This window comes from Rhinatrema bivittatum, chromosome 1, assembly GCF_901001135.1.
Source record: "Rhinatrema bivittatum chromosome 1, aRhiBiv1.1, whole genome shotgun sequence".
In the NCBI taxonomy this organism is placed as follows: Eukaryota; Metazoa; Chordata; class Amphibia; order Gymnophiona; family Rhinatrematidae; genus Rhinatrema; species Rhinatrema bivittatum.
Genome location: NC_042615.1, coordinates 833,699,788 through 833,724,436, shown reverse-complemented (window position 1 = coordinate 833,724,436; position 24,649 = coordinate 833,699,788). Strand labels below are relative to the sequence as shown.

Below are 24,649 nucleotides of genomic sequence, written 5' to 3'. Positions count from 1 at the left end.
TCACCCTGGTTCTCCCCACAAACTCTACATTCACGCATTCACTCCCCCTCCCCACACAAACCACTCACTCCTACCTTATCCCAGTTCACTCATCCCTCAAACCCATCACTCACCCTGGTTCTCCCCACAAACTCTACATTCACACATTCACTCCCCCTCCCCACAGACACCACTCACCCCTTACTTATCCCAATTCACTCATCCCTCAAACCCTTCACTCACCCTGGTCCCTTCATCTGGTTTCCTCCACAAACATCTCACCCTGCTTCACTCTCTACCCCCTACCCCACAAACCCCTCAATTTACCCTGCCTGATTCATGCTCTCCCCCCAAATGCCTGACTCACCCTGCTTCACTTCCCTCCACTTCACTCACTCTCCCCCATTGTTCCCTTACTTCCTCCTGTGATCCCTGTTCTTTTCATTCACTCCCCCCTCCCCATCAGCAAACCCCAATTCGCCCCCTCCCTGCCCAAGAGGAGGAAGACAGCAGCCTTGCAGCTCCTCCAGCATGTACTCCCTCTTACCCTGTAGGCTGCAGTGTGATGGTCCCTGCTGAGCTGTCTCTAGCTCTTACCTTCCTGTTTGCTCTCTCACTTTGGTTAGCTGTAGTGTGATGGTCCCTGCTGAGCTGTCTCTAGCTCTTACCTTCCTGTTTGCTCTCTCACTTTGGTTAGCTGCAGTGTGATGGTCCCTGCTGAGCTGTCTCTAGCTCTTACCTTCCTGTTTGCTCTCTCACTTTGGTTAGCTGCAGTGTGATGGTCCCAGCTGAGCTGTCTCTAGCTCTTACCTTCCTGTTTGCTCTCTCACTTTGGTTAGCTGCAGTGTGATGGTCCCTGCTGAGCTGTCTCTAGCTCTTACCTTCCTGTTTGCTCTCTCACTTTGGTTAGCTGCAGTGTGATGGTCCCTGCTGAGCTGTCTCTAGCTCTTACCTTCCTGTTTGCTCTCTCACTTTGGTTAGCTGCAGTGTGATGGTCCCTGCTGAGCTGTCTCTAGCTCTTACCTTCCTGTTTGCTCTCTCACTTTGGTTAGCTGCAGTGTGATGGTCCCTGCTGAGCTGTCTCTAGCTCTTACCTTCCTGTTTGCTCTCTCACTTTGGTTAGCTGCAGTGTGATGGTCCCTGCTGAGCTGTCTCTAGCTCTTACCTTCCTGTTTGCTCTCTCACTTTGGTTAGCTGCAGTGTGATGGTCCCTGCTGAGCTGTCTCTGGCTCTTACCTTCCTGTTTGCTCTCTCACTTTGGTTAGCTGCAGTGTGATGGTCCCTGCTGAGCTGTCTCTAGCTCTTACCTTCCTGTTTGCTCTCTCACTTTGGTTAGCTGCAGTGTGATGGTCCCTGCTGAGCTGTCTTTTCCAGGATATGTCTCAGTGGAGAGTTTTTTCCCCTTTTCATCCACCACGAGGATCCTGATTGTCTCTCCCTGCATCAGGTTGCTCTTGGTAAGAATATGCAGATCCAGTTCTGTAGCCGGACGTGTCTCCTCCTGAAGCTTCTTCACGTATTCGTCAAAGTTCTTCTGCTGAGACTCTGTTAGCTTCTGTTTTCCTTCCCCAGGTGTTATCTTTTTCATTTCTTGCCCATGTTTTTGATCAGCAAAGAATCGTTCAGTTTTTTGGCTTCCTACAATATTGCCCACGGTCTTTGTGACATGGTGTCCAAACTCTTTTTTGGCAATTTTGCTGATTAGTCCTGTTAAGCGGCCTGCCACGAGTTCTGTGAATCCACTGGATAATTCCTCACAAGCAGTGACCAACAAGTCCTCTTGCAGACTTTGCACGTCAGGAATACTACCCCGAGCATCTTCCTTGTACTGAGATGCAGAAAGGCTGGCATCAATTTGTTGAACCATGAGTGGTACCACTCTGTTGTCAATGATGTCTTTAGTAGGGATGGCATTCAGCATCTTGGCAAAGTCAGCTGTATATTTTCCTAGTTCTGCAACAAGCTTAGTGGCTTTCAGTATAGATCCTTTAACCTTGGCGTCCTTCATCACTATCAGTGCTATTGATTTTACAGTTTGCAGATGAGACATCACTTTATTGAGGGTGGCAAAATCATTCGTGACATCATAAATAGCTGATTTGCAGACACCTTTTACCATGAATTTCATATTTTGTTTATGAGAAGATATAATTGTAAATGTTCTCGGATTCTTTGTGTTTAAGACTCCCGCAGGTACTGAGTGAACGACGATGAACTTGATGAGGTATTTCCTCACTGTGGTATTCTCTCTGATTGCCGAGGAAACCGTCTGCTTCAAGCTGCTCTTAAACATGGCCTGGAAAGTGGCTGCTATTGTCTTTTCTGCTCCAAACTCTAAGACCGTCATCACCCCTTCTTTGAGGATTTCCTGCCCGGCATACTTTGCAGCTTGTATAAAGTTGTTCCTTACTGCCGAGCTCGATGCCAGGGTCTTCATTGACTGGGACAGTGACTGTTTGGTGACTGAAGAGACCGCTGATTTTACACCGCTTTTGACTGAAGTAAATATGGCTTTTCCTGATCGAATGATATCGTCTGCCACAGATGCAAAGCTTTTGGCTCCTGTCACCAAACTTTTTGTGACTTTGTATACAGTCGTTACCATGCTCTTAATCGCACCAATTCCTGCAGTCACCAAGGAGATCGCAAGGCTGATGGCTTTGGAGCAGGCCCATTCCATCCAACTAAAGGATCCCGTCACCATACCAACTATCCCAGATATCATGTCAGAAATGCCCTCGGAAATCAGCCCCATCCCAAACTGAGTGGCTGTCCCGAAGGAGAGAGCACACACCAGGATCCCGGCCAGAATCTGCAGAGCCCCAAGGATTGCGCAGATCAGAGCATCAATGCAAAACTTGGGCTTCTTCTCTACTTCAAAGACAAAAGCCAGGCCCATGTCATACAATGTGTTGAGTTCATTTGTGGTTATATAGTCAGGACTGTCAGACAGTGAGAAAACTGCCACATCTTTAGTGATTGCATCCTCTTTCTTCTTCTGAAGTTCTGATAACTTTGCTACAGATTTGTCAATATAATCATTCCAGGACTTAAGCAAGCTGTTTCGAGTTTGCATTTGCTTTGTGAAGTTTGGTTCTTCTTTGTGGTGAGGCTCAAACTGTGCGATACAGGACAATTGAGAAGCTACTGTTGTGTTTGTTTGCTCAGAAATGTAAATATCCATTGTCCTCTTAGTTTCATTCAATAAATCAATTGCTTTCTGTATGTAGCCATTACTTCCCAGGTTTACTGTAATGTATGCCTGATTGTACAGTGAGACAGCACTATACACTGGATCAGTGTGCTTTGCTTTCTCCCAGTACTTTAATGCTCCATAATCATTACCTTTATCCACATTGTGTAAGTACATACGATCCAGAGCCAGTTTAGTGAAGTCATAAATGTTACTAGAGTTCCCTTTCAGGACTTCATCTATCTTCTTCTTGACTACTTGACTAAGGTCATTCTTTAGTTGATCTAAATTCATATGGTTATCAATGTCTTTCTCACGGAGTGTGAGCCACAGGGCCCAGGTCTCCTTTATTGCATTCAAAGCTGGCTTTAAGTCCATTTTAACCTTGTAAGAACCAAAGATAGTGCGTAGAAGGTTTGTGTCAGAGCACGTGAAAATATCCAGCTTTTCAACCTTGGAGTAATTTTCATCAAGCTCAGTAAGAAGATTGCAGAATAAATTAAATAATTCCTCCCGCATACCGACCTCCAGCAACTCGTCATTCTCCATGTCAGCGATGCAGCTCTTCTCATAATTTTCCCTCAGTTGTCTCATGATCTCTACTGGTTGATCTTGATAGCTTGGTGCTAGGCCTTCATAATTTAATACCATCTGCACCATCCCTGGATTTCCTTTCCGAGATGTACGCCCAAATATTTGCTTCTCAACTCTCATGTTTTTAGGGAAATGTGCAAGAATCACACACAGACCACCACTCTCATTCACATCTTTGGTGATTTTAAAGTTTGTCCCTCTTCCACCGAGATTAGTTGCAATAATAACATCTCCAGAGTTAAATTTTCTGTTTTCCACATTGTGTTTATCACTTCTTGTATACATTGTTACTCTGTCTGAACTGGGAACAGCTTCATATTCTAATAATTTCATCTTAAGTTCATCAGCTGTTTTGACATCTTCACAAACTACTAATGTGGCTTGACCTTTGACCCACTGCTTTTCACTGGTTCTGTCCTTGACACAGTCACAAATTGCTCTGATCCAAGTATCCCTTCCTCCTTCTACCTGAAGAACTGGCAACTCAACTCTCTTTGTGTGACGGTGGGTTGGGATTGGAAAACAAGAGGTTTTGTAATGTTTTCTAAGGAACTCTTTTTCTGCCTCGTCTCCTAATGTCCCAGAGACTCCAAACATTCCAGTGCCTTTAGTGTATCGCTGGAAGAAATGGAAATTAGACATAAAATTAGTTACATTTGTTAAAGGTGAGATCGCCAACTGATGTTTCATCTCCAGAAACTGTTGTAGACCATCACCCCAGCGTTTGTTCTTCTCAAGTATTCCTGTAGCTCTGAAGTCAACTGGAATAATTCCATCATATTCTTGATTCTCTGAAACAGTTTTGTCTTTCCCTGGATCTATAGCAGACTCTATCATGTACTCTCGTTTATTCTTCATTAAAATGGCTTTCAAAGCATTTCCCACAAAGACTGGTAGTCTGTTTCTTGTGTATTCCTTCATACATCCTGGCAGGACAAGGAAGTTCTCATCAGTTTTCTCATTTCTCTTTGGAGGTGTATAGACATCGGAGAATCTAAGTTTGGATTCTATTTCACTAACTGTTGCTGTTATCAATTCGTCTTCTGTTATCATCAAACAGGCCAGGCCATGTTCCAGAAGGAGCATACGGATCTTGTTATCATGGGTAACTGTGGCATTTGTATCACATCTCACAGCTTTACCATTCTGTACTTCATGGCATTCAAACAGTACATTGTTTTCCAAAACTGCTTGGAAGACAGTTAAAAGATCTCGCTGTTGAGAAGGTTCAAGTTTATCCATGATTTCCTTAATTTCAGAATCTTGTGATTCTTGACTTGGTTCATTTACTTTAGATGCAAGTTTTTCAATATCTTCCTCAGTGAAGATCCTGAGCTGCAGCCCAGATATCAGAATGTCCTGTGGGTTGAAATGCTCAGATGTCTCAGACCCCATCACAGCTGTTACTGCAGCTTTGTGAAAATACTGGGCTCCTGTTATCCAAACACGTTCTCCAGTCTCAGCGTCTTCTATCTGTTGGCATGTGCAGACCTTTGCCCAAATAGCAGCCAGCACTTGTTCTAAATGTCTCATCCCAGTGGCTGCATGTGAGAGGTACGTGACTTGCACACCACTGTCTAAGGTCATGTAGTCAACCTCATCAATAATGGCCACATCAAATGGTCGATCTTCTCGAGTTTTCGTCTTCTCAAACTCCTGCCTGAGGATGTCAGCAGCGAAGTTACTGACCGTCCCATACAGAATGTCAGCCTTATATGCCTCTCTTATGGCCTTGTCTCGTTGTTGTGAATCTGTGCATTCTTCCAATCCTGCTGGAGGTATTACACTACAAGACACATCAAACATCTTAAACAGTTTCTCCCAGTCTTCTTTGTCACGACGTGCAAGTACTGGGTTACTTGTTATAACATCAACTTTCTTTCCCCGGATGGCATGGATAAGAGCAAGCATAGCCACAATAGTAGATTTTCCTTCCCCAGTTGCAATCTCCAAGAGGCAGCCACTGTTTTCTGGAGTCTTGGAAACAAGAAGAGTCACTAGAGATGCCAGCTGAGTAAATCTTGGCAAATAGCCTTCTATTTTCTCACCAGATTTTGTTACAGTGGTGGTAACATCCTGAACAGCAATTGATAAACCAAGAAGAATCTGAGTCAGCTTTTCCTGATCTGGATTTGTAAAGTCCACGGACTTAGTTATAGCTATACCTTCCCTCTTCATTTCATCATTAAACTCTAACTGCGTAATGTTAGACCAGTACTGAGGAATCTGGATTTCCAACCTCCCAAGAATTGGTTCAAGAATACACAGGATTTCTTCTGGATATTTATTTCCTCTCATCTCATCCAGAATAGTTTGTGTATTTTTGTCTTTTTCTTTCTTCACATGTATTTGAATATAATCCAGGGGATCTCCTTCTTTAAGAGCAGCAGTGGCAGAGATGGCATCTATGTGGTAAGTCTGAACCTTCTGGAGAATTCTCTCTACTTTTTCCTGTGAATTGATGGCTAGAGGAACCTGAAGACTAAAGATAACAGCCTGTATGGGGGTCCATATTCCGTTGAATAATATCTGACTGAGGTAGTCCTGGCTCATGCTGGAGAGCTCAGAGAAGACCGTTCTTGAGAGTTTCCTTGCTAAGGTCTTGTTTGTTTTGTACAGAATGTGGATGATATGGATAATGCAGCTCGATTTATCATCAATTTCTGTACTAGAAGGCAGTAACTTAACGATATCCAACTCTTCAAGTCTTAGTTGGATTATAGTCTGGATGAGACTGAGGGTTTCTCTCAAGGAGAGATTCTGATTAGTCAAAGTTCTGATCAGACTACTGAGACTCCAATGGGGCAAATTCTTCTCGGCATAATACTGTATGAGAAGGTGATGCTGAAGGGTTTCCATGCGTTCTCTAATATCACAGGATGCCATATTTGGGTCTTCCTGGATCTGGTTCTCAATTAGGAGCTCTTTAAATTTCTTTTCAATATCTTTAACCTTAATAGAAAAACAAGCAAAAACAAAATTATGTGTCACATGCTGTTACATGTAAACATTATCATGCTTGAGTTAGAGGATTGTTTTCAAACTAACATTAAAGGCTGATGTACTGAACGATCTGGGAACTGGACGATCTTGCCATGTGTACTAACCAAATAACATGTACCTCTTGGGGTTTTTTGTTTTATAATTTTTCCACACTAACGCTTATTTCTAGTGCTTAGCTATTACAATGGTAGAATTTTAAAACCCATGTAGACTGACCAAGCCTCAGTGGTGCAGTAGCCCCATAAATGCTAGTTCTGTTGGCCTGGTGTAAAGTCCTGGTCTTCAAAGCTACTTGTTGAACATTGGTGAAAGATTACCACATTGAGTTATTGCAGGGCAGGGAGAAGGATGAGAAGGCAGAAGAGGAAAAAGTGAAAAAGAGTTGGAGAAGATAAAAGAGGGAGAGGAAAGGCTGGAGCTGACTAAAGGGAAGAAGCTTTGCTTTTCTCTCCATCCAGAACTCGTTGATGTGGAAGTTGCACCAAAAGGCAGCGAGCAGCACAAGTTTACCACTATTTAATTTTTATTTTAATAAATAATATAAATATATTGAATGCTTGTGAGGGAGACCATAATTTTAATTTTCTATACTCATTGTTGCGGTCTCCACCGCTTCCCCCCTAATTGCTGTATTCAAGGCTCACCTCCGATGCCGGGAACGCCGCTCCCGCGGCTCTGCTGGGTCTTTGGGGCGTCCGCCATTGCTGGGCCATCTCTCTGCGGCCCCGCATGTGCGCAAGGACGCGCTTTATGGACGCACGCTCACCGGAAGTCTGGCCCCGCCTGGGTTAACAACGTCACGCCCCAAGCCTGATTTAACCGGCGTTCATCGGTCTTCTCATTGCCTTGCAACGAGGGTCGCTACTGCTTGTAGTTCTTAGTTGCACTTCTGCTGTACTGCTTCCCGGTTGACCTCTGCTCGTTCCTGACTCCGCTTCTGCCTGCCGCCTGCCATTGACCTCTGCTCGTTCCTGACTCCGCTTCTGCCTGCCGCCTGCCTTTGACCTCTGCTCGTTCCTGACTCCGCTTCTGCCTGCCGCCTGCCACTGACCTCAGCGTGTACCCGACTCCGTCTCTGCCTGCAGCCCGCCATTGACTTCAGCTTGTGCCCGACTCTGCTCCTGCTTGCCGCCAGCCTCTGACCCCGGCCTGCTCCCAGGACTGCCTCCACTGACTGCCAGTCTGTCTTGGGGTTTGTCTCCTTCTACTCTCTGCCAGGTCTGGGCCTCTACACGCTACTGGCTCCGGTCCTGCCTTCTGCAGGTCACATCCTACGAGACTATACAGACTCTAATCCCGTTACCTGTCTGCCCCGCTCTCGCTGGGCCTACCTGCTCCCTGCTTCTGGACTCTGTGATTTACCTTTACCCAGGCCTTTCCATAGAGACTGAGACTGTACTCCTAAGTCCCAAGGTTCTGGGACCCTACAGGCTCCTCCTGGGGGGTTCCCGGTTCCCGGGTGAAGATCTGTGCCTGAGGCTCCGCCTCCCGAGCTACTCTACCCAGGGTAGTTCGGCTCAAGGGTCCACACCAGGACTGCAGCTTCCTAGACTGCAACACTCATTACCTTGTACTAGATCAATTATTAATAACTACTAGATAATTTCACTTGATAGATATTAATGCCTGCCTATGATTACCACCCCTGTAACCAATCATTGTTTGTTTGTTGAGTTATACCTATGAATGTCACTTTGTAAACTATTGTGATCTATACATGGAATGACAGTTTATAAACTGTCTAAATAAATAAAGATTACAAGGACACCCCAAGAATAAAGGTTTGCACCATACCTGAAGTAAGGTGAGCAATATTGTTGTGTGCTATCTGCACACAACAATAATGGAAAAATAACCCTTGCTGTAGTTACACGATGTTAGGTTCCATATTAGGAGCTACCACCCAGGAAAAAGATCTAGGCATCATAGTGGATAATACTTTAAAATCGTCGGCTCAGTGTGCTGCAGCAGTCAAAAAAGCAAACAAAATGTTGGGAATTATTAGGAAGGGAATGGTTAATAGAAGGGAAAATGTCATAATGCCTCTGTATCGCTCCATGGTGAGACCGCACCTTGAATACTGTGTACAATTCTGGTCGCCGCATCTCAAAAAAGATATAATTGCGATGGAGAAGGTACAGAGAAGGCCTACCAAAATGATAAAGGGGATGGAACAGGTTCCCTATGAGGAAAGGCTGAAGAGGTTAGGACTTTTCAGCTTGGAGAAGAGACGGCTGAGGGGGGATATGATAGAGGTCTTTAAGATTATGAGAGGTCTTGAACGAGTAGATGTGACTTGGTTATTTTCACTTTTGAATAATAGAAGGACTAGGGGGCATTCCATGAAGTTAGCAAGTAGCACATTTAAGACTAATCGGAGAAAATTCTTTTTCACTCAACGCACAATAAAGCTCTGGAATTTGTTGCCAGAGGATGTGGTTAGAGCAGTTAGTGTAGCTGGGTTCAAAAACGGTTTGGATAAGTTCTTGAAGGAGAAGTCCATTAACTGCTATTAATCAAGTTTACTTAGGGAATAGCCACTGCTATTAATTGCATCAGTAGCATGGGCTCTTCTTAGTTTTTGGGTACTTGCCAGGCTCTTATGGCCTGGTTTGGCCACTGTTGGAAACAGGATGCTGAGCTTGATGGACCCTTGCTCTGACCCAGCAATGCAATTTCTTATGTTCTTATGTGAAGGCGTGCAGCCAGATTGTTTGAAATTAATCCCACTGTGAATAAATCACACTTGAGCCACAGCCAGAGCCTTTCTGTTGTTTCTCTGGCTCTCAGCCAGCCACTCACCACTCAAGCTGCCACATATGGTGTCCTTCATGGGATTTTTTTTTCTTACCCCTGGGAAAGAGAGAATACCCAAAGCCTCCGGAGGAAAGTGAAAAGCTGATTGTGTGTGTGTAACCTGCCTAAAGAAATAGGTTGGGAAAGAAGAAGGGGCTTCTACAAGGGAAGAGCAAATAAGGTTAAAAAAACAGACAGAGGCTGCAGGCCACAAGAAGAAGAAAGAAAGCTCTGCAGTGGATTTCTTTCCTAGCTCGGTTCCAACCCTGCTTTGTGCACAGGACAAGGGGGCTATTCCCACCTGGCTGGTCAGGGGGTCAAAGAGTGAGTAAGGGCTGGATAGGCCAGCAGGTTCTCCTGTTCCCGGACAGGTAGTAACTGGGTCAGCACAAGAACAACAGAATTTAGCAGATGATCTAGGTCCTTGCTTCTGGCCAGCAGTAATTAGAGAATGCCCTGCAAATACAAATTAACCAGTCCAGCAGTAGCTGTTACAAGAGCAGGTGACGCAGCAGCACACAGTATTACTTCAGATAGCGGAGGCTGTGCTGCCTGCTCTGAACAGGATACCACAGGCAACCCCAATGCCTCACATCGCCAGTGGTCTTCCTAAAACCTTTGAAATGAGTTGGACAACCTACCTGGCAAACTTGCTCATGGTCAGAAGTCATGTAGCTTTCCAAGCAGCCAGCTGGAATGAGAGGGCCACCTATGCAGATGTCAAGGCCGCTATACTGGAGAGAGCTGGGAATACCTCAGAAAAGTACCAGCAGCAGTTCCATCAGGGTGCCCTGCAGCTCAGGGAGAGCCCCCAAAATCTCTTTCACAGCCCAAAATATGCCGGCTGGAAATGGTTGCAACCAGAAGCAAAGACCGTACTAGAAGTAGCCCAACAGGTGCTTCTGGAGCAGTTCCTGGATGGGCTTGATTGCCCCATGTGGTACTGGGTCTGCTGTCACACAGGTCTCACATTGAAAAGAACCCTAGAAATGGTGGAAGGCTTCCATCAGGCACAATTAATGCCCCACAGTCTAAGGAGGCTAGAAAGGCAACCTATGCAACCCTTCTGGCGTAGCACAGAGAATGAAACTCCCCAGCAGCGTTTGTCTGAGGTAATTACTTCTTCTTTCAGGCCTAGAACCCAGGGCCCAGTCCCTTCCACATGCTTTAACTGTGGTCAGAGAAGTCTCTTGGCAAGGGCCTGTCACTATGAGGGAAGCGGAAATATGGCCATCAACCTAATGGCCCAGCTGACATTAGAAGGTGAAATACATAGGAGAAAAAGCAAGTCTGCTAAACAGGGGTGATTCTCAAGTCAAAGGAAAAAGGGAACTGTAGAGAGGCTGGAGCAGCCCAGGAATGGGGGGATGAATGCCTCTGCCCTCTGTGCCCTTTGCACGGAGAATGGTCATAATGAAGAGCAATGCCCATATTGATGGGCCGATGAGGGGGAGCCCTTGGAAGGGAGGGGGCCGTGCAGGGGGTGACCTACTCCACAGACTTGTTTGTTCTATTTGGTGGAGAAACACATAGAGGAGGGATATCCCTGGTGTAAAGGTATGGAGCTCAAACACAAAGTTGCAGAGCAACATGGAAGAGAACCTGAGTTGGGGCTAGGGCCTCAGAATGAAAATAATGACTGGGAGCGTGAATGGGGCACTCTTCATGCAAAGTTTAAGGACTTTATAATCAAGTCAAATTAGATGGTGCCCACCCAAGTGCTGGTTAATTCGGGGTGTGGCAAGACTCTCATTCGTGAGGACTTGCTTCAGGAGAAGCATATCAACCACAAGAGGAAAGAAACACTGGCATGTATAGACGGGGACAAACAGAAATATCTAACCAGTCAGATCCTGTTAACAAATCCAGCAGGATAGGCCATGATGGAAGTGGGTATCTTTCATGAAACTCCCCATATCCAATAATCCTAGGACAAAATTGTCCCCAGTTTTCAATCCCATGGGGTCAGCTCATGGATAACTGGAGTCGTCTGCCCAAAAGGGGGTGCTCTTCAGGCTGAGCCAGGAGTTAGCCCAGACATGACTAGATGCTTGACAAGGATGAGCTGAAGGGGAGGGTATGTGAAGAAGTCGATAAGAAACTCTCTCTAACCACCTTAAAGGACCACATAGGGAGCTGGCCCAGTCCTTAAGAATCAACACTGCAAGGGATTCTGGTCCAGGGGAGTTCCCTTTAGCCAGGTGTTAAGTTAGCAGGGCAGAGAGAGTTTGATAAGGCCCCAGGAAGTAGAGAGTGAAAGAGAGCTACCAATTACAAAGACCTCCAAAGAGTAAAGGTTTGCGCCAAACTGAAGTAAGGTGAATAATATTGTTTTGTGTTACCTGAAGTAAAGGAGTACAGCTAGATTGTTCAAAGTCACTGCGAGTAGGGACTGAATACATGACGGCGTTTCACTAGTTATCTTTCAGTGTGGGTTCATAGTGACTTTCCTTTGAAGGTTTTAATTCACCTGAGATTCTTGATTATTCAAGCCCCTGAGGCAGCGGCTGTTGAGCTGCCAAACTCGGCCTGAGTTGGGCATTTTAAGAATACGTCTCCACTCTAATAAATATTTGGAAAAGATTAAGGCATCTATTCCTTTTTGTTTACCTGACGGCCAATATAGATTGCCTACCTCTTTGTTTTTTAGGTTTTCAGGATATCCACAATGAATATGCGCGAGAGAGATTTGCAGGCACTACCTCAATTGTACGCAAATCTATTTCATACATATTCATTGAGGATATCCTGCAAACATGACTGGCTCGGTGTGTCCCAATGACTGGGTTGAGAACCGGTGTGTAGAGTAGCTCCTGCAGCACAACTCACCATGCCTAGGGTAAGAAACCATCAAAGGCCCATGCCAGCAAAGGAGAAGTTGTGGAAAGAGATAACTGTGACCATTGCCTGCATGGGGGTCATTCCAGCATGCCTCTCTTCCTCTTCTTCTTTCCCCCTCTCTCCCTCTCTTTTCCCCTTTTCTACTCTCTCTCCCACTTGCTATCTTTTACCCTCTCCTTTCAGTGATAGATTTAGGTTTCTCTTAATCCTAGGCACTGTGGGTGGTCTTGCCATCCTAGAAGATGGACAACAGGTCTCAGGCAGAGCTGCACAGTGTCCCGCAGAAGCTCTGGAGTTGATTATGCAGCAAGAATTAGAAAGTTCTGAAGCACATTGGCAAACACTTTCATCTTCTCTATTATAGTATAAAAATTGTATTTATTTGTTTCTTTATGTAAAAATGTATAGCCTGCTATCTCACCGAACAATCTGTTTGAGGTGATGACAACATATTTAAAATCACACAGCTGACTTCCGGTGATGACGTCAGCCGGAGCGAGGCAATAAGGAAAAGCTCCGCAGCCCTCTCCCCCTTAACGTGCTAAAAATGTGAGGCAAACGCGGCGAAAATTCGCCAAACTGTGTCTAGGAGCAGCCGGGATCTGGGGGTGCCTGAGGGAGCGCTCTGGAGCGCGAATTGTTTTTTTTTTGCGCGGGCGCACCTTACAGCGGAGACGGGCGAAACAGGCCGCAGCCCCGATCACGTGGTCCTTCGAGATCGCGGCGTTTAAATGTGAGACAAACGCGGCGAAAATTTGCCAAACTGTGTCTGGGAGCAGCCAGGATCTGGAGGTGCAGGAGGGAGCGCTCTGGGGCGCGAGTGTGTTTTTTTTTGTGAGGGCGTCCCTTACAGCGGGAGACGGGCGAAGCAGGCCACAGCCCCGACCACGTGGTCCGCCGAGATCGCGGCGTTTACCAGCGACGGATTCCTGCCGGTGGTGCTGGTTCCCTCCCATGAGCTCCTATTCTTTTCCTGAGCTCGGGGCACCACAAATCTGAGCTCGTGAGGGCAGGGGATGCGACAACGCAGCCAACGAACGGCCTCTACTCTGCATCCCCGTACAGCTAAAATGGCGGCCGCAGCAGAAAGCCCCAAGGTCCAAGCTACCATCTCGGAGGATGTCATTCGACAGATTACAGGCAGCGTGACGGCGGCGCTGGAGGTGAGCCTGTTAAAAATTCAAACTTCTATGGATGGCATCCGGGAGACCTTGGAGGGGCAGACCCGACGGCTGGAGGGTGCTGAATAGGCCATTTCAGACCAAGGGGACAGATTGGCGGAGGCGGAGAGAAGGGTGGCAGAGCTACAGGCCTCCCAGGCCACTTTGCTGGCTAAATTAGAAGACCAGGAGGATAGATGTCGCAGAAATAATCTTAAAATCATTGGATTGCCTGAAGCACTTACAGAACAAGATTTAGTGCACTTTGTGGAGACATGGCTGCCGGAGCGTTTGGGTCTGCAATACACAGGGGATCACCTGCGCTGTGAGCGGATTCATCGTATTGGCCCCCCCCCCGAGCGCCCCAGGAGAGACCCCGTCCGGTGATGGCTCGTATTCTCAACTGGGCGCACAAGGTGCAGCTGCTCCGGGCGTTTCGGAAGGCCCCCTCAGTAGAATACCAAACGCACCGAGTGCTGCTCTTTAACGATTTTTCGGCCGCTACAGCGACGCTTCGAAAAGAGATGACGCCGTCCTGTACAGAATTGCACAAGCGAGGCATTCGCTTCGCCCTTCTGTATCCTGCAAAATTGCGGGTGCAGCATGACAACAAAGTGCTTTTCCTCCACACCAAGGCGGAGGCGACGGCTTTTCTTGCTACATTGCCACAGGCAGCTGCAGAATGATTACTGTTTTGATCTTGGAGTCACCTTTTTGTAATCCTTTTGCAATTTTTGAGGTTACATCTGGAGCTTAATGCTGGCGGAATCGAGAAACACGTGGACGTTTGGCCCTCATGGTCTCTGGACCTTGGGGAATTCAGCGGCGGAAGCACTGTATTACCGTCAGCGATTTGACAACGGTTCTATTCTGTTCAGATTGGTTGTTTAGCTATGTGTCTGTATAGTGAGGGGCACAAGATACTGGTTACTGTTTCATGCATGTTGGTTACACAGTTTGGCATGTTGGAGGGAGAATAAGGGGGAGGGGGCTGGAGAGAAGGGGACCTTGGCGCGCCCAGAGGGGGGACGAGAGGGGCGAGAGGTCCCGGGCTTCTTGGGGCTGGGTGGACTGTATGGGGTTGTATGGATGCTGGTCTGGATGAGGGGTTGGTGGGGGTGGGGGGGGGGGAGAGTCGGGCAGGTTGGAGGGATTGGGGTACGGGGGAGGGGAAACAGTTTTGGACTTTTGGGCTGGAGTTCATGGAACAGGATGTTTTTCTGTATGTGCGGAGGCGTTTGGGGTTTAGGCTGGGAGGCCCCGGACCCGTTCAGGACGAGAGTAATGAGGCTGTGGTAGAGGCCATGTGGCTCTATATATACCTTGACCGTCATGGAGCGGGTTAAAGTATCTTCTTTAAATGTAGATGGAATCCACTCGCCCATTAAGCGAAAAAAATTGCTCACGATGTTTCAGAGAACCAAGTCCCAGGTGGTATTTCTTCAGGAAACACACTTAAGTGAGGCTGAACATGGGAAGTTGAGGAGGGAGTGGGTGGGGCAATGCTGGTCCTCCTCCTATTCCACACGAAAGAGAGGCGTTGCCATTCTCATGCACAAGCAGTTAGCTTTTCAGATGACCAAAACTTACCATGACCGGGAGGGGCGATATGTGATAGTGGCTGGTACTCTTCACCAACAACGGCTCGCGTTTTGCAACATATATGCGCCAAATGTCTACTCTCATGCTTTTTTTTCTCAGCTGGTGAAGCTGCTGAGTGCTCTGTCGGGCTATACTCTTATTGTGGGGGGGGACTTTAATGTTGTTGCAGACAAACAACTCGACTGTAATCCCTCTAGACGGGTCGCAACGCTGGATGGGACTCAGGGGATCCCCTTTTTATGTCAGGAGCTTCAATTGCTAGATGTTTGGCGGGTACTACACCCCATGGAGCAGGATTATACTTTTTACTCCAACCCACAAAAATCTTATTCGCGTTTAGATTATTTTTTAGTAGCTGACGCGCTTTTCCCGACGGTGGAAGGGGCCACCATAGGGGCCATTGATGTGTCAGACCATGCCCCAATACACCTGCAGGTGGCTTTCGGTGGGAGACAACGGGGGCTTTTTCGTGGCGCATGCGACCTGACCTATACCACGATACTGCGTTCCGTGAGCATTTACAAGCTAGCTGGAAAGAGTATGCGAGATTTAATGACACCCCTGGTGTCTCCCCCACATTGTTTTGGGAGGCGGGGAAAGCGGTCATGAGAGGCCATGTTATTGCCTATACTGCTAAGGTTAACCGACAACGGAATGCAGAGATTCTACGCCTTACGGCGGAACTTAAGAGTGCCCAGCGGCAGCATATGCATGACTTGTCCCCAGTGAGTAAAGCTCGGGTTGAGCAGGTTAGAGAGGCGCTGAACACTCAGCTATATCAAAGGGCCTCCAAGTCCCTACGCTACTATAAATACCAACTGTATAAACAAGGGAATAGGCCTAGTAAAATGATGGCGCACTTGATACGGCCACGTAGTCAGAAGACAATTATTGTTAGGCTTAAGGCTCGTGGGGGGCAATATGTGACCTCTCAGGAGGAGATTGAGAGTAGGTTTCGGGAATATTATAAGGAACTCTATGGACAAAAAGATCAAAATGTTGAAACCACCGCTCAGTTTTTTCAACATATACAGTGGCCCCGGCTGTCTTCCGCACAGCAACGGCTGTTAAACCAACCCATTATAGACCAGGAAGTATATTCGGTAATTCAAGGTTTGAAATTGGGGAAGGCCGCGGGACCAGATGGGCTGGGAGCGGAATATTATAAACTGCTCACATTCCACTTCCTGGCTCCGCTGTCTAAATTTTTCAATGAAGTGGTAAACACTCAGGTTTTGCCGGCGGGGATGAATCAGTCGGTTACTGTGGTTTTGCCCGAAAAGGGCAAAGACCTTGCTGAAGTGGGCTCGTATCGGCCTATTTCTTTGTTAAATGTTGACATAAAGATTTTGGCAGCAGTGCTCGCGGCACGGCTGAATCCCATTTTGGCTTCGGGCTTTATACAGTTCGCCTAGTGCCCGGCTTTTGCTAAATGGGGTCCTCACCGAGCCTATTGGGTTACACTGTGGGGTGCGGCAGGGATGTCCAATGTCCCCTCTACTTTTTGTTCTAGCAGTAGAACCCCTAGCGCTACGGTTACGGGAGGAGAGGGGTTTCTGGGGGCTCAGTGTGGGTGGTCACTCGGTTAAGACGGCTTTATTTGCCGATGATATACTGCTGTTCGTTGGGAGACCACGGCAAAGTGTGCCGGTAATTATTACCATTTTTGACCACTTTTGGGACATTGCGGGGTTAAAAATTAATTACTCCAAATCTGAAGCCTTAGCCCTGACACCGGGGCTTCAAGATGGGTGGCAACCCCCTTTCCCCTTTACGTGGGCACCCGGGAAGCTGCGCTATTTGGGGGTGTGGGTCCCGCGGGACCTGCGACTTCTGTATGATTTAAATATAGCGGAAAAAATAAATGCCATCTTAATGCAGTTGCAGGCATGGACCCTCCTCCCACTGAGTTTTTTCGGAAGGTGTACACTGCTTAAAATGATATTGGTTCCTAAACTTCTATATCTACTCCACATGCTCCCCTGATGGCTGACGGTTCGAGATGTGCGGAGGTTACATGGGGGTTTGTCACGGTTCTTATGGAAGGGAAAACGTGCACGGATAAAATATACGGTTTTGCAACAGACCCGGGAGGCGGGGGGGTATGGAGTGCCTGATTTTCGACTTTACAACGCTGCTTGCCAGCTGAGGTTCGTGGGGGAATGGCTTAGGGGGAAGTACTGTTATTGCGAAGAGGGGTTGCTGTCTAGTATGTCTGCTCCCTGGTTGCCTCTTTCCCTCATTCAGGTGGATGCGAAGAAACTGCAAGCGTTGCAATACCCGAGATGTCTGCTGTCCCCATGTATTAAGGCCTGGCGTTGGTTGCGTCAATTGTCTGGGTTGAAAGGCCTTTCCTCGCTCTTGACCCTGCTTCTGGGCAATTTGGATTTTCGCCCTGGGCGGGATTGCCGTGGCATTTTTCAGTTCTGGGCCTCAAGGGGCGTGGAATACCTATATCACCTGTTTGATTCAGGCACGCATGAGCTCTTGGACTTCCAAACTTTGGCTGGAGCACACCAACTGTCTCCTAAGCATTATTTTGGGTATCTGCAGGCACGTCATTACACTCAGACTTTTCGTTGGTCCACGGACGACGTGGCTGCGGAATCCCTTTTTGCCACTACCATATCAGACGCTATTAGTGTGACTAACTCGATAAAGTGCTGGAAACGCTTGTGTATGGATTACAAAAGGCTGGATCACCTAACTGTCTTGGCTTCCCGGTGGACATCGGTTCTACATAGCCCAGTGACTTCTGAGCAACTGAAATATGGGTTTCGGACTCTGCATACTCGCAATCCGGACCTGGGGCTGAGGGAGCTACAGTATCGTATAATGCATTTGTCCTATTACGACGATGTCAAGAGGTTCCGGATGGGACTCACTGATACCCCACTCTGTATCAAATGTGGGGGGGAGGAGGGGGGCTTGATTCACAGGCTTCTCCTTTGTTCTACGGTTGCTCCCTTCTGGACCCGGGTGCTGCAGACTATTTTTCAATGCACTGGACTGCACGGCCGTTGTGAAGGACGGGCGTTGATTACCCACCCATTGTATGCTGTGAATCCCTGCCCACTTGGTAAAGCTAGGTTTGCAAGGCTGGCGATGTTGTTGGCATGCAGGACTATACTTTCGGTATGGGTGGAACCACAGGGTAAGCCTACTGATGAGGCCTGGTCTGCCAGGATGACTTTTGAGCTGCAGATGGAGCGTTTGGATTGCATTTCGGGGCACCGCACGCGGGACCAGACATATGAAGACTGTTGGCAAGTTTTTTTTCATGGACTCCCCGGCGGGGCTCAAGCTAACTTGCTCACCTCTGGATATTCTAACGATTGGACTTAATCTAATCCATGGACCTTGGGTCGGAAGGGGGGGGGGTGGGGATGGGTGGGTAACTGTGTGTATGGGGTGGAGATGGATGGGAAGGGGGGCTAGGTGGGAGGAGTCATGTAGGGAGCAGAGTAAGCTCTACACGGCGGGCTTTGTTCAGGGGGGAGGGGGGTTTCGCTATTGCTGATTCGGGGTCTGTGGTGGGAAAAATAAGGGAAAAGACAATAGGGGTCACGGGTCAGCGGTCGGTACGTTAATGTTTGTAAACTGTTTACAATTCCTGGGAAAATGTTGTTTTGAGAGGTGTTTGATTATGCTTGGTATTTTCCCTTGTACCTCTAAGGCTGGAGTGGAACTGTTTTGTTTGTTTTGTGGCCTGATCGTTGCTCTTGACTCAATAAAAACTATTTTGCCAAAAAAAAAAAAATCACACAGCTGTGCATAACGATAAATATCTTCATTAATACATAAAGATAAAAACCAATAAAATAGCACCATCATGAAAACAGGATAGAAAAACACTAAAAGTAACAGCTAAAAGCCTTACTGTATAAGTGTGCCTTTAAGGACCTCCTAAAACACATAGAATCGCTTGTGACTGCAGATTCCCAGGGAGATTGTTCCAGAGGACAGAAGACACTTGGGGAAAAGCGAGCGCCAGCAGGTTGCAGCCTTGAAGAGGAAGCAGCAGGGACACTCAATAGCCATTGTCCCCTTGAGCGTAAAGCCCGCCTGAGCAGGTATAAAGGCAGCAGATTTTATGAACTCCATATATTGCTTGGTGTACTAAGGTCAAGATTTTAAAATCTTTTTTATTATAATCAAGCAAGAGAACAACAGATGTCATTAAAAGATGGCGACAATTCAGAAAATACATGTGTATAGTTTCAAATGCCATACACGATACTTCAAATAATAACAGAAGAGCAATTCCACATTGCTCTGTCACCTTTGTATAAGAGCCCCAACCAGAAAACAACCAAACGTTAGAGATGTGAATCGTGTCCTCGATCGTCTTAACGATCGATTTCGGCTGGGAGGGGGAGGGAATCGTATTGTTGCCGTTTGGGTGTGTAAACTATCGTGAAAATCGTTAAAATCGTGAGCCGACCCCCTAAAACCCACCCCGACCCTTTAAATTAAATCCCCCACCCTCCCGAACCCCCCCCCAAATGCTTTAAATTACCTGGGGATCCAGCGGTGGTCCAGAACGGCGGCGGTCCGGAACGGCCCCCTCAATTGAATCCTGTTGTCTTCAGCCGGCGCCATTTTGCAAAATGGCCGCCGCAAAATGGCGGCAGCCATAGACCAAAAATGATTCGCCGCAGGAGGTCGTTCCGGACCCCCGCTGGACTTTTGGCAAGTCTTGTGGGGGTCAGGAGGCCCCCCCAAACTGGCCAAAAGTTCCTGGGAGTCCTGGGAGTCCAGCGGGGTTCCGGGAGCGATTTCTTGCCGCGAATCGTTTTCCGTACGGAAAATGGCGCCGGCAGGAGATCGACTGCAGGAGGTCGTTCAGCGGGGGTTCCGGACCGATTTCGGAGCGGCCTTGGAGGGAACGGGGGGAGGCAGCGCGGCTCGGCGCGCGCAGGCTATACAAAATCGATAGCCTTGCGCGTGCCGATCCAGGATTTTAGTGGATACGCGTGGCTCCGCGCGTATCTACTAAAATCCAGCGTACTTTTGCTTGAGTCTGATGCGCAAGCAAAAGTAGGCTGATCGCGCTTCTTTTAAAATCTACCCCTTAGAGAATAGCCACTGCCATTAGCAATGGTTACATGGAATAGACTTAGTTTTTGGGTACTTGCCAGGTTCTTATGGCCTGGATTGGCCACTGTTGGAAACAGGATGCTGGGCTTGATGGACCCTTGGTCTGACCCAGTATGGCATGTTCTTATGTTCTTATGTTTTAAATTTAGACTAATAACTGGATTATTAGCATACCCCGGTTCTATGTAAACCGATATGATATGATTATTTCATGAATGTCAGTATAAAAAAGTTTTAAATAAATAAATAAGTAAATCTGCAGCTCTAACACTAAACTTTCAAAACAGAAACTTTGATAAAATGAGGAAAATAGTTAGAAAAAAACTGAAAGGTGGAGCTGCAAAGGTTAAAAGTGTTCAACAGGCTTGGACATTGTTTAAAAAATTGGAAGAAGGATCCATCTGAAGAAAATAGGATAAAACATAAGCATTGCCAAGTTAAGTGTAAAACATTGATAAGACAGGCGAAGAGAGAATTTGAAATGAAGTTGGCCATAGAGGCAAAAACTCTTAATAAAAACTTTTTAAAATATATCCGAAGCAAAAAACCTGTGAGGGGTTAAAGGGGCTCTTAGGGAAGATAAGGCCATTGCAGAAAGTTTAAATGAATTCTTTGCTTCCGTGTTTACTAATGAGGATATTGGGGAGATACCAGTTCCGGAGATGGTTTTCAGGGGTGATGAGTCAGACGAACCGAACCAAATCACTGTGAACCTGGAAGATGTAGTAGTCCAGATTGACAAACTAAAGAGTAGTAAATCAGCTGGACCGGATGGGTATGCATCCTAGGGTACTGAAGGAACTAAAAAATGAAATTTATGATCTATTAGTTAAATATGTTCTTAATCGTTCTTAAAACGATGTAAAATATCTAAAATTGGTTTATTAGAACTATTTCTCATTCCCTGGTCATCCTGCATCACCGGAATAAACCTCGATCTCTCCACAGTCTTAATTAGTGTTGTTAAACTTTTTGCTGTCTTATATCCAAACTGGAAATATCAGTGTTTGTGATATAAGAGGATGATCAAAGTGTGTTGAAGAATCATAGTAAATATTTTAAATTTAATTCTATGCTCAATAGGCAGCCAATGAAGTCCCTGAAATATAGGCGTACTATGCTCTCTGAACGAACTCCCAGCTACTAAGCAGTAATGAAGACAAATAACATTTCAGAAGCCCTATATATAAAGGGCATTACAGTAATCTATTACTGACAAAACAAAGGAGGGATTTAATGTCCAGCCTTGCTTTTGTCTGTATAATTTATTCTGTTTTTATTAGGTGAACAAAAAGAGATCTCAAGTGCACAGGGAGAAGATCCTGGGAAGAGGAGAAAGAAAGAGGGAGAGCAGATGGAGGAGGATCAGGAAAGGGGTGGTGAAAGGACTGGGGATGGGAGAGGGTGGATAGAGAGTGAGGAGAGCGAACTGTGGATGGAAGTGATAAGAAGAGGAGAATCAGGAATCCAGAATGGAGGAAGAGGAGAGAAGGGTCAGAGAGGGAGGGAGGTTCTGGGATTGAGGAAGGGCTGGAAAGATGAGGAAGGATCAGGGATTAGGGGCGTGTGTTGGAGGATCTGTGGGAAGAAAATAGAAGCAGGAAGAAAGAAAGATTTCAGGAACTGGGGGTTCTACGGAGTTGTCCCTACTCTGCACCAGTCCAGTTTTCTCTTGCATCCTCCCTTCTTATTATATACAGAATCACCTGTACAGACCCATGTGACTGTGCATACGATGTTTAATGCTTTTATATTCCAGAATCCCAAGTACAGGATCCCTGCTGCTACCCCTGATGTAATGTAACCTGAGCTCATGAATCTGCATCTCCATCATCCTCCTGCTTATTATACAGTCACCCCTGCACAATCACCTGTACAGACCCATGTGACTGTGCATACAATGTTTAATGCTTTTATATTCCAGAATCCCAAGTACAGGATCCCTGCTGCTACCCCTGATGTAATGTAACCTGAGCTCATGAATCTGCATCTCCATCATCCTCCTGCTTATTATACAGTCACCCCTGCACAATCACCTGTACAGACCCATGTGACTGTGCATACAATGTTTAATGCTTTTATATTCCAGAATCCCAAGTACAGGATCCCTGCTGCTACCCCTGATGTAATGTAACCTGAGCTCATGAGTCTGCACCTCCATCATCCTCCCTGCTTATTATATACACTCACCCCCGCACAATCACCTGTACAGACCCATGTGACTGTGCATATAATGTTTAATAGGGATGTGCAGACAAAAAGTTTGCGTTGATAAGTTGATAAGTTGAAGTTGAGGGTCGATTTCGTTCAATATGGACATATGGAGAATTCCATAAGTTGAGGGTCTGTCTATACGTTCACCGGTTCCCTAAATAAAAATTTAAACCCCTCACCCTCCTTAATCCCCCCCCCCCCCCCAAGACTTACCAAAACTTCCTGGTGGTCCAGCGGGGAGTCAGGAAGCCATTCCTGTATTCATTTGCGAGGAGCACGTGACGTCGGCGTCACGTCAGAGTGACGCGGACGTCACGTGCTTCTTCGCGCCTCCGCTCCCGGACCCCCTCCTGATCCCCCCAAGCTGGCCAAAAGTTCCTGTTGGGTCCAGCGGGGGTCCGGGAGCAGAGGCGCGGAGAAGCACGTGACGTCCGCGTCACTCCGACATGACGCCGACGTCACGTGCTCCTCGCAAAGGAATACAGGGATGGCTTCCTGACTCCCCTCTGGACCACCAGGGAGTTTTGGTAAGTCTTGGGGGGGTCAGGAGGGTGGGGGTTTAAGTGTTTATTTAGGTTCAACGTATTCAACATAGCTATGTTGAATAAGTTGAAAATCGCGATGCGTTGCGCATCATCACTTTTTTAAGTTTAAAAAAAAAAAAAGTTGCGTTTTACATATGCGTTCAAAACGAATGCACACCCCTAATGTTTAATGCTTTTATATTCCAGAATCCCAAGTACAGGATCCCTGCATGCGGCCCCTGATGTAATGTAACCTGAGCTCGTGAGTCTGCACCTCCATCATCCTCCCTGCTTATTATATACACTCACCCCCGCACAATCACCTGTACAGACCCATGTGACTGTGCATATAGAGGACGAGGTCCATATTTAAAAGCCATTTAGATGGATAACGTAAAGTTATCAATTTAAATAGTTTAGGCAGATAGAATTTTGCTGGACTAAAGGGGACATCCTGAGGCGGGGCGGAGTAAGCTGCATAACTTAAGCAACTAACTCTGATATCTGGAGTTAGTCGCTTAACGTATGTGGCTATTTCTGGCTGGGCCGTAGGGCTGTCCTTCTTAAGTTAGCCAGTTAGACATAACTAGCTAAGTTTAAGATAGCCGGGTATATTTATCCAGCTCACTAGCTGAGCCACACAGTGGCTGAAAATGGACTGCATAATGTTTTTTGCTTTTCTGTCCCAGAATCCCAAGAATCCTTTTCTGCTTCCGCCGAAGAGGTCTGAGTTATTTTTACTCTACAGGAAGTGTTTCTCTTGGGGGGTGTGGGGGTCCTTGTTTGTATGCACCTGGTTCTGATCCTTAATAACAGGATTAGGCCAGACTGGTAGCAGGAAAACCTACGTCTTTTACTGGATCAACACTGAAATAGCTGAAGGCAGTGGAGGGAATCCTTGAAATCTCAGTTACTGCAATATCGCAGGCTGACTTTTATTTATTTAGAGATTTTTATATACCGCGGCATGTTCAGAACATCACCTTGGTTTACAAGGAACCATAATGCAGCAACAAGCTTTACAATAAAATACTTAAAGAACTATTATTGAAATACATGCAACAATCTTTATAGTAAAATTAAGAAAATAGAACCATATTTGAGATACGTGTAACAAATATACAAAGGGGATACAGTACCTCGGCTGCCATGATGGCAGCGTCATCACCTTCCCGTTGATACTGCAGCTCCTCTGAGTACTGGTGGTGCCTCTCGAGACCTCTCTGCCGTTGCTTCATCTGTTCTGCCAGCCTGGAAAGGTTTTCCTCCATAGCTTGGCCTTCTCGCGCCATTTCCTGCTGAAGCCTCAGCTCTTTTTCTAACTGCTCATGCATCCTCCTTGCTTCTTCCTGCTGCCTCCTTTCTTCTTCCTGCTGTCTCCTTGCCTCTTCCGCCTCTCTCTGCCTTTTCTCCTCTTTTTCTCTTTCCCGGTCTTCTTCCAGCTTTCCTTTTAAAACACAAGAAAGAATGAAAGTGATCAGCATGGCGCTTTCTCTCCCCTTCTCAAATGAGTTACATCACGCTATAAAATTTCTTCCCACTCTGAACTGAAAACTTACTCTAACATAGTAATGGCGGAAAAGGACCAAAATGGTCATCCAGTCTGCCCAGCAAATTAGTTACATCATATGATAAAATCTCTT

The 24,649-nt window shown here is 46.6% G+C and overlaps 1 protein-coding gene across 1 annotated transcript in view; it reads right to left on the bottom strand.

Annotated features, from left to right (window-relative positions):
- The window catches only part of LOC115073646, a 71,628-nt gene extending 47,288 nt beyond the window's left edge, over positions 1 to 24,340 (bottom strand). Inside the window, exons 1-2 of the mRNA XM_029572248.1 lie at positions 24,146 to 24,340; positions 1,287 to 6,718 (exon numbers count right to left, since the gene is read on the bottom strand). Coding sequence (XP_029428108.1) covers positions 1,287 to 6,718; positions 24,146 to 24,340 — 5,627 coding nt within the window. The remainder of the gene's footprint in view (positions 1 to 1,286; positions 6,719 to 24,145) is intronic.
- Between the last annotated feature and the right edge of the window lie 309 nt (positions 24,341 to 24,649).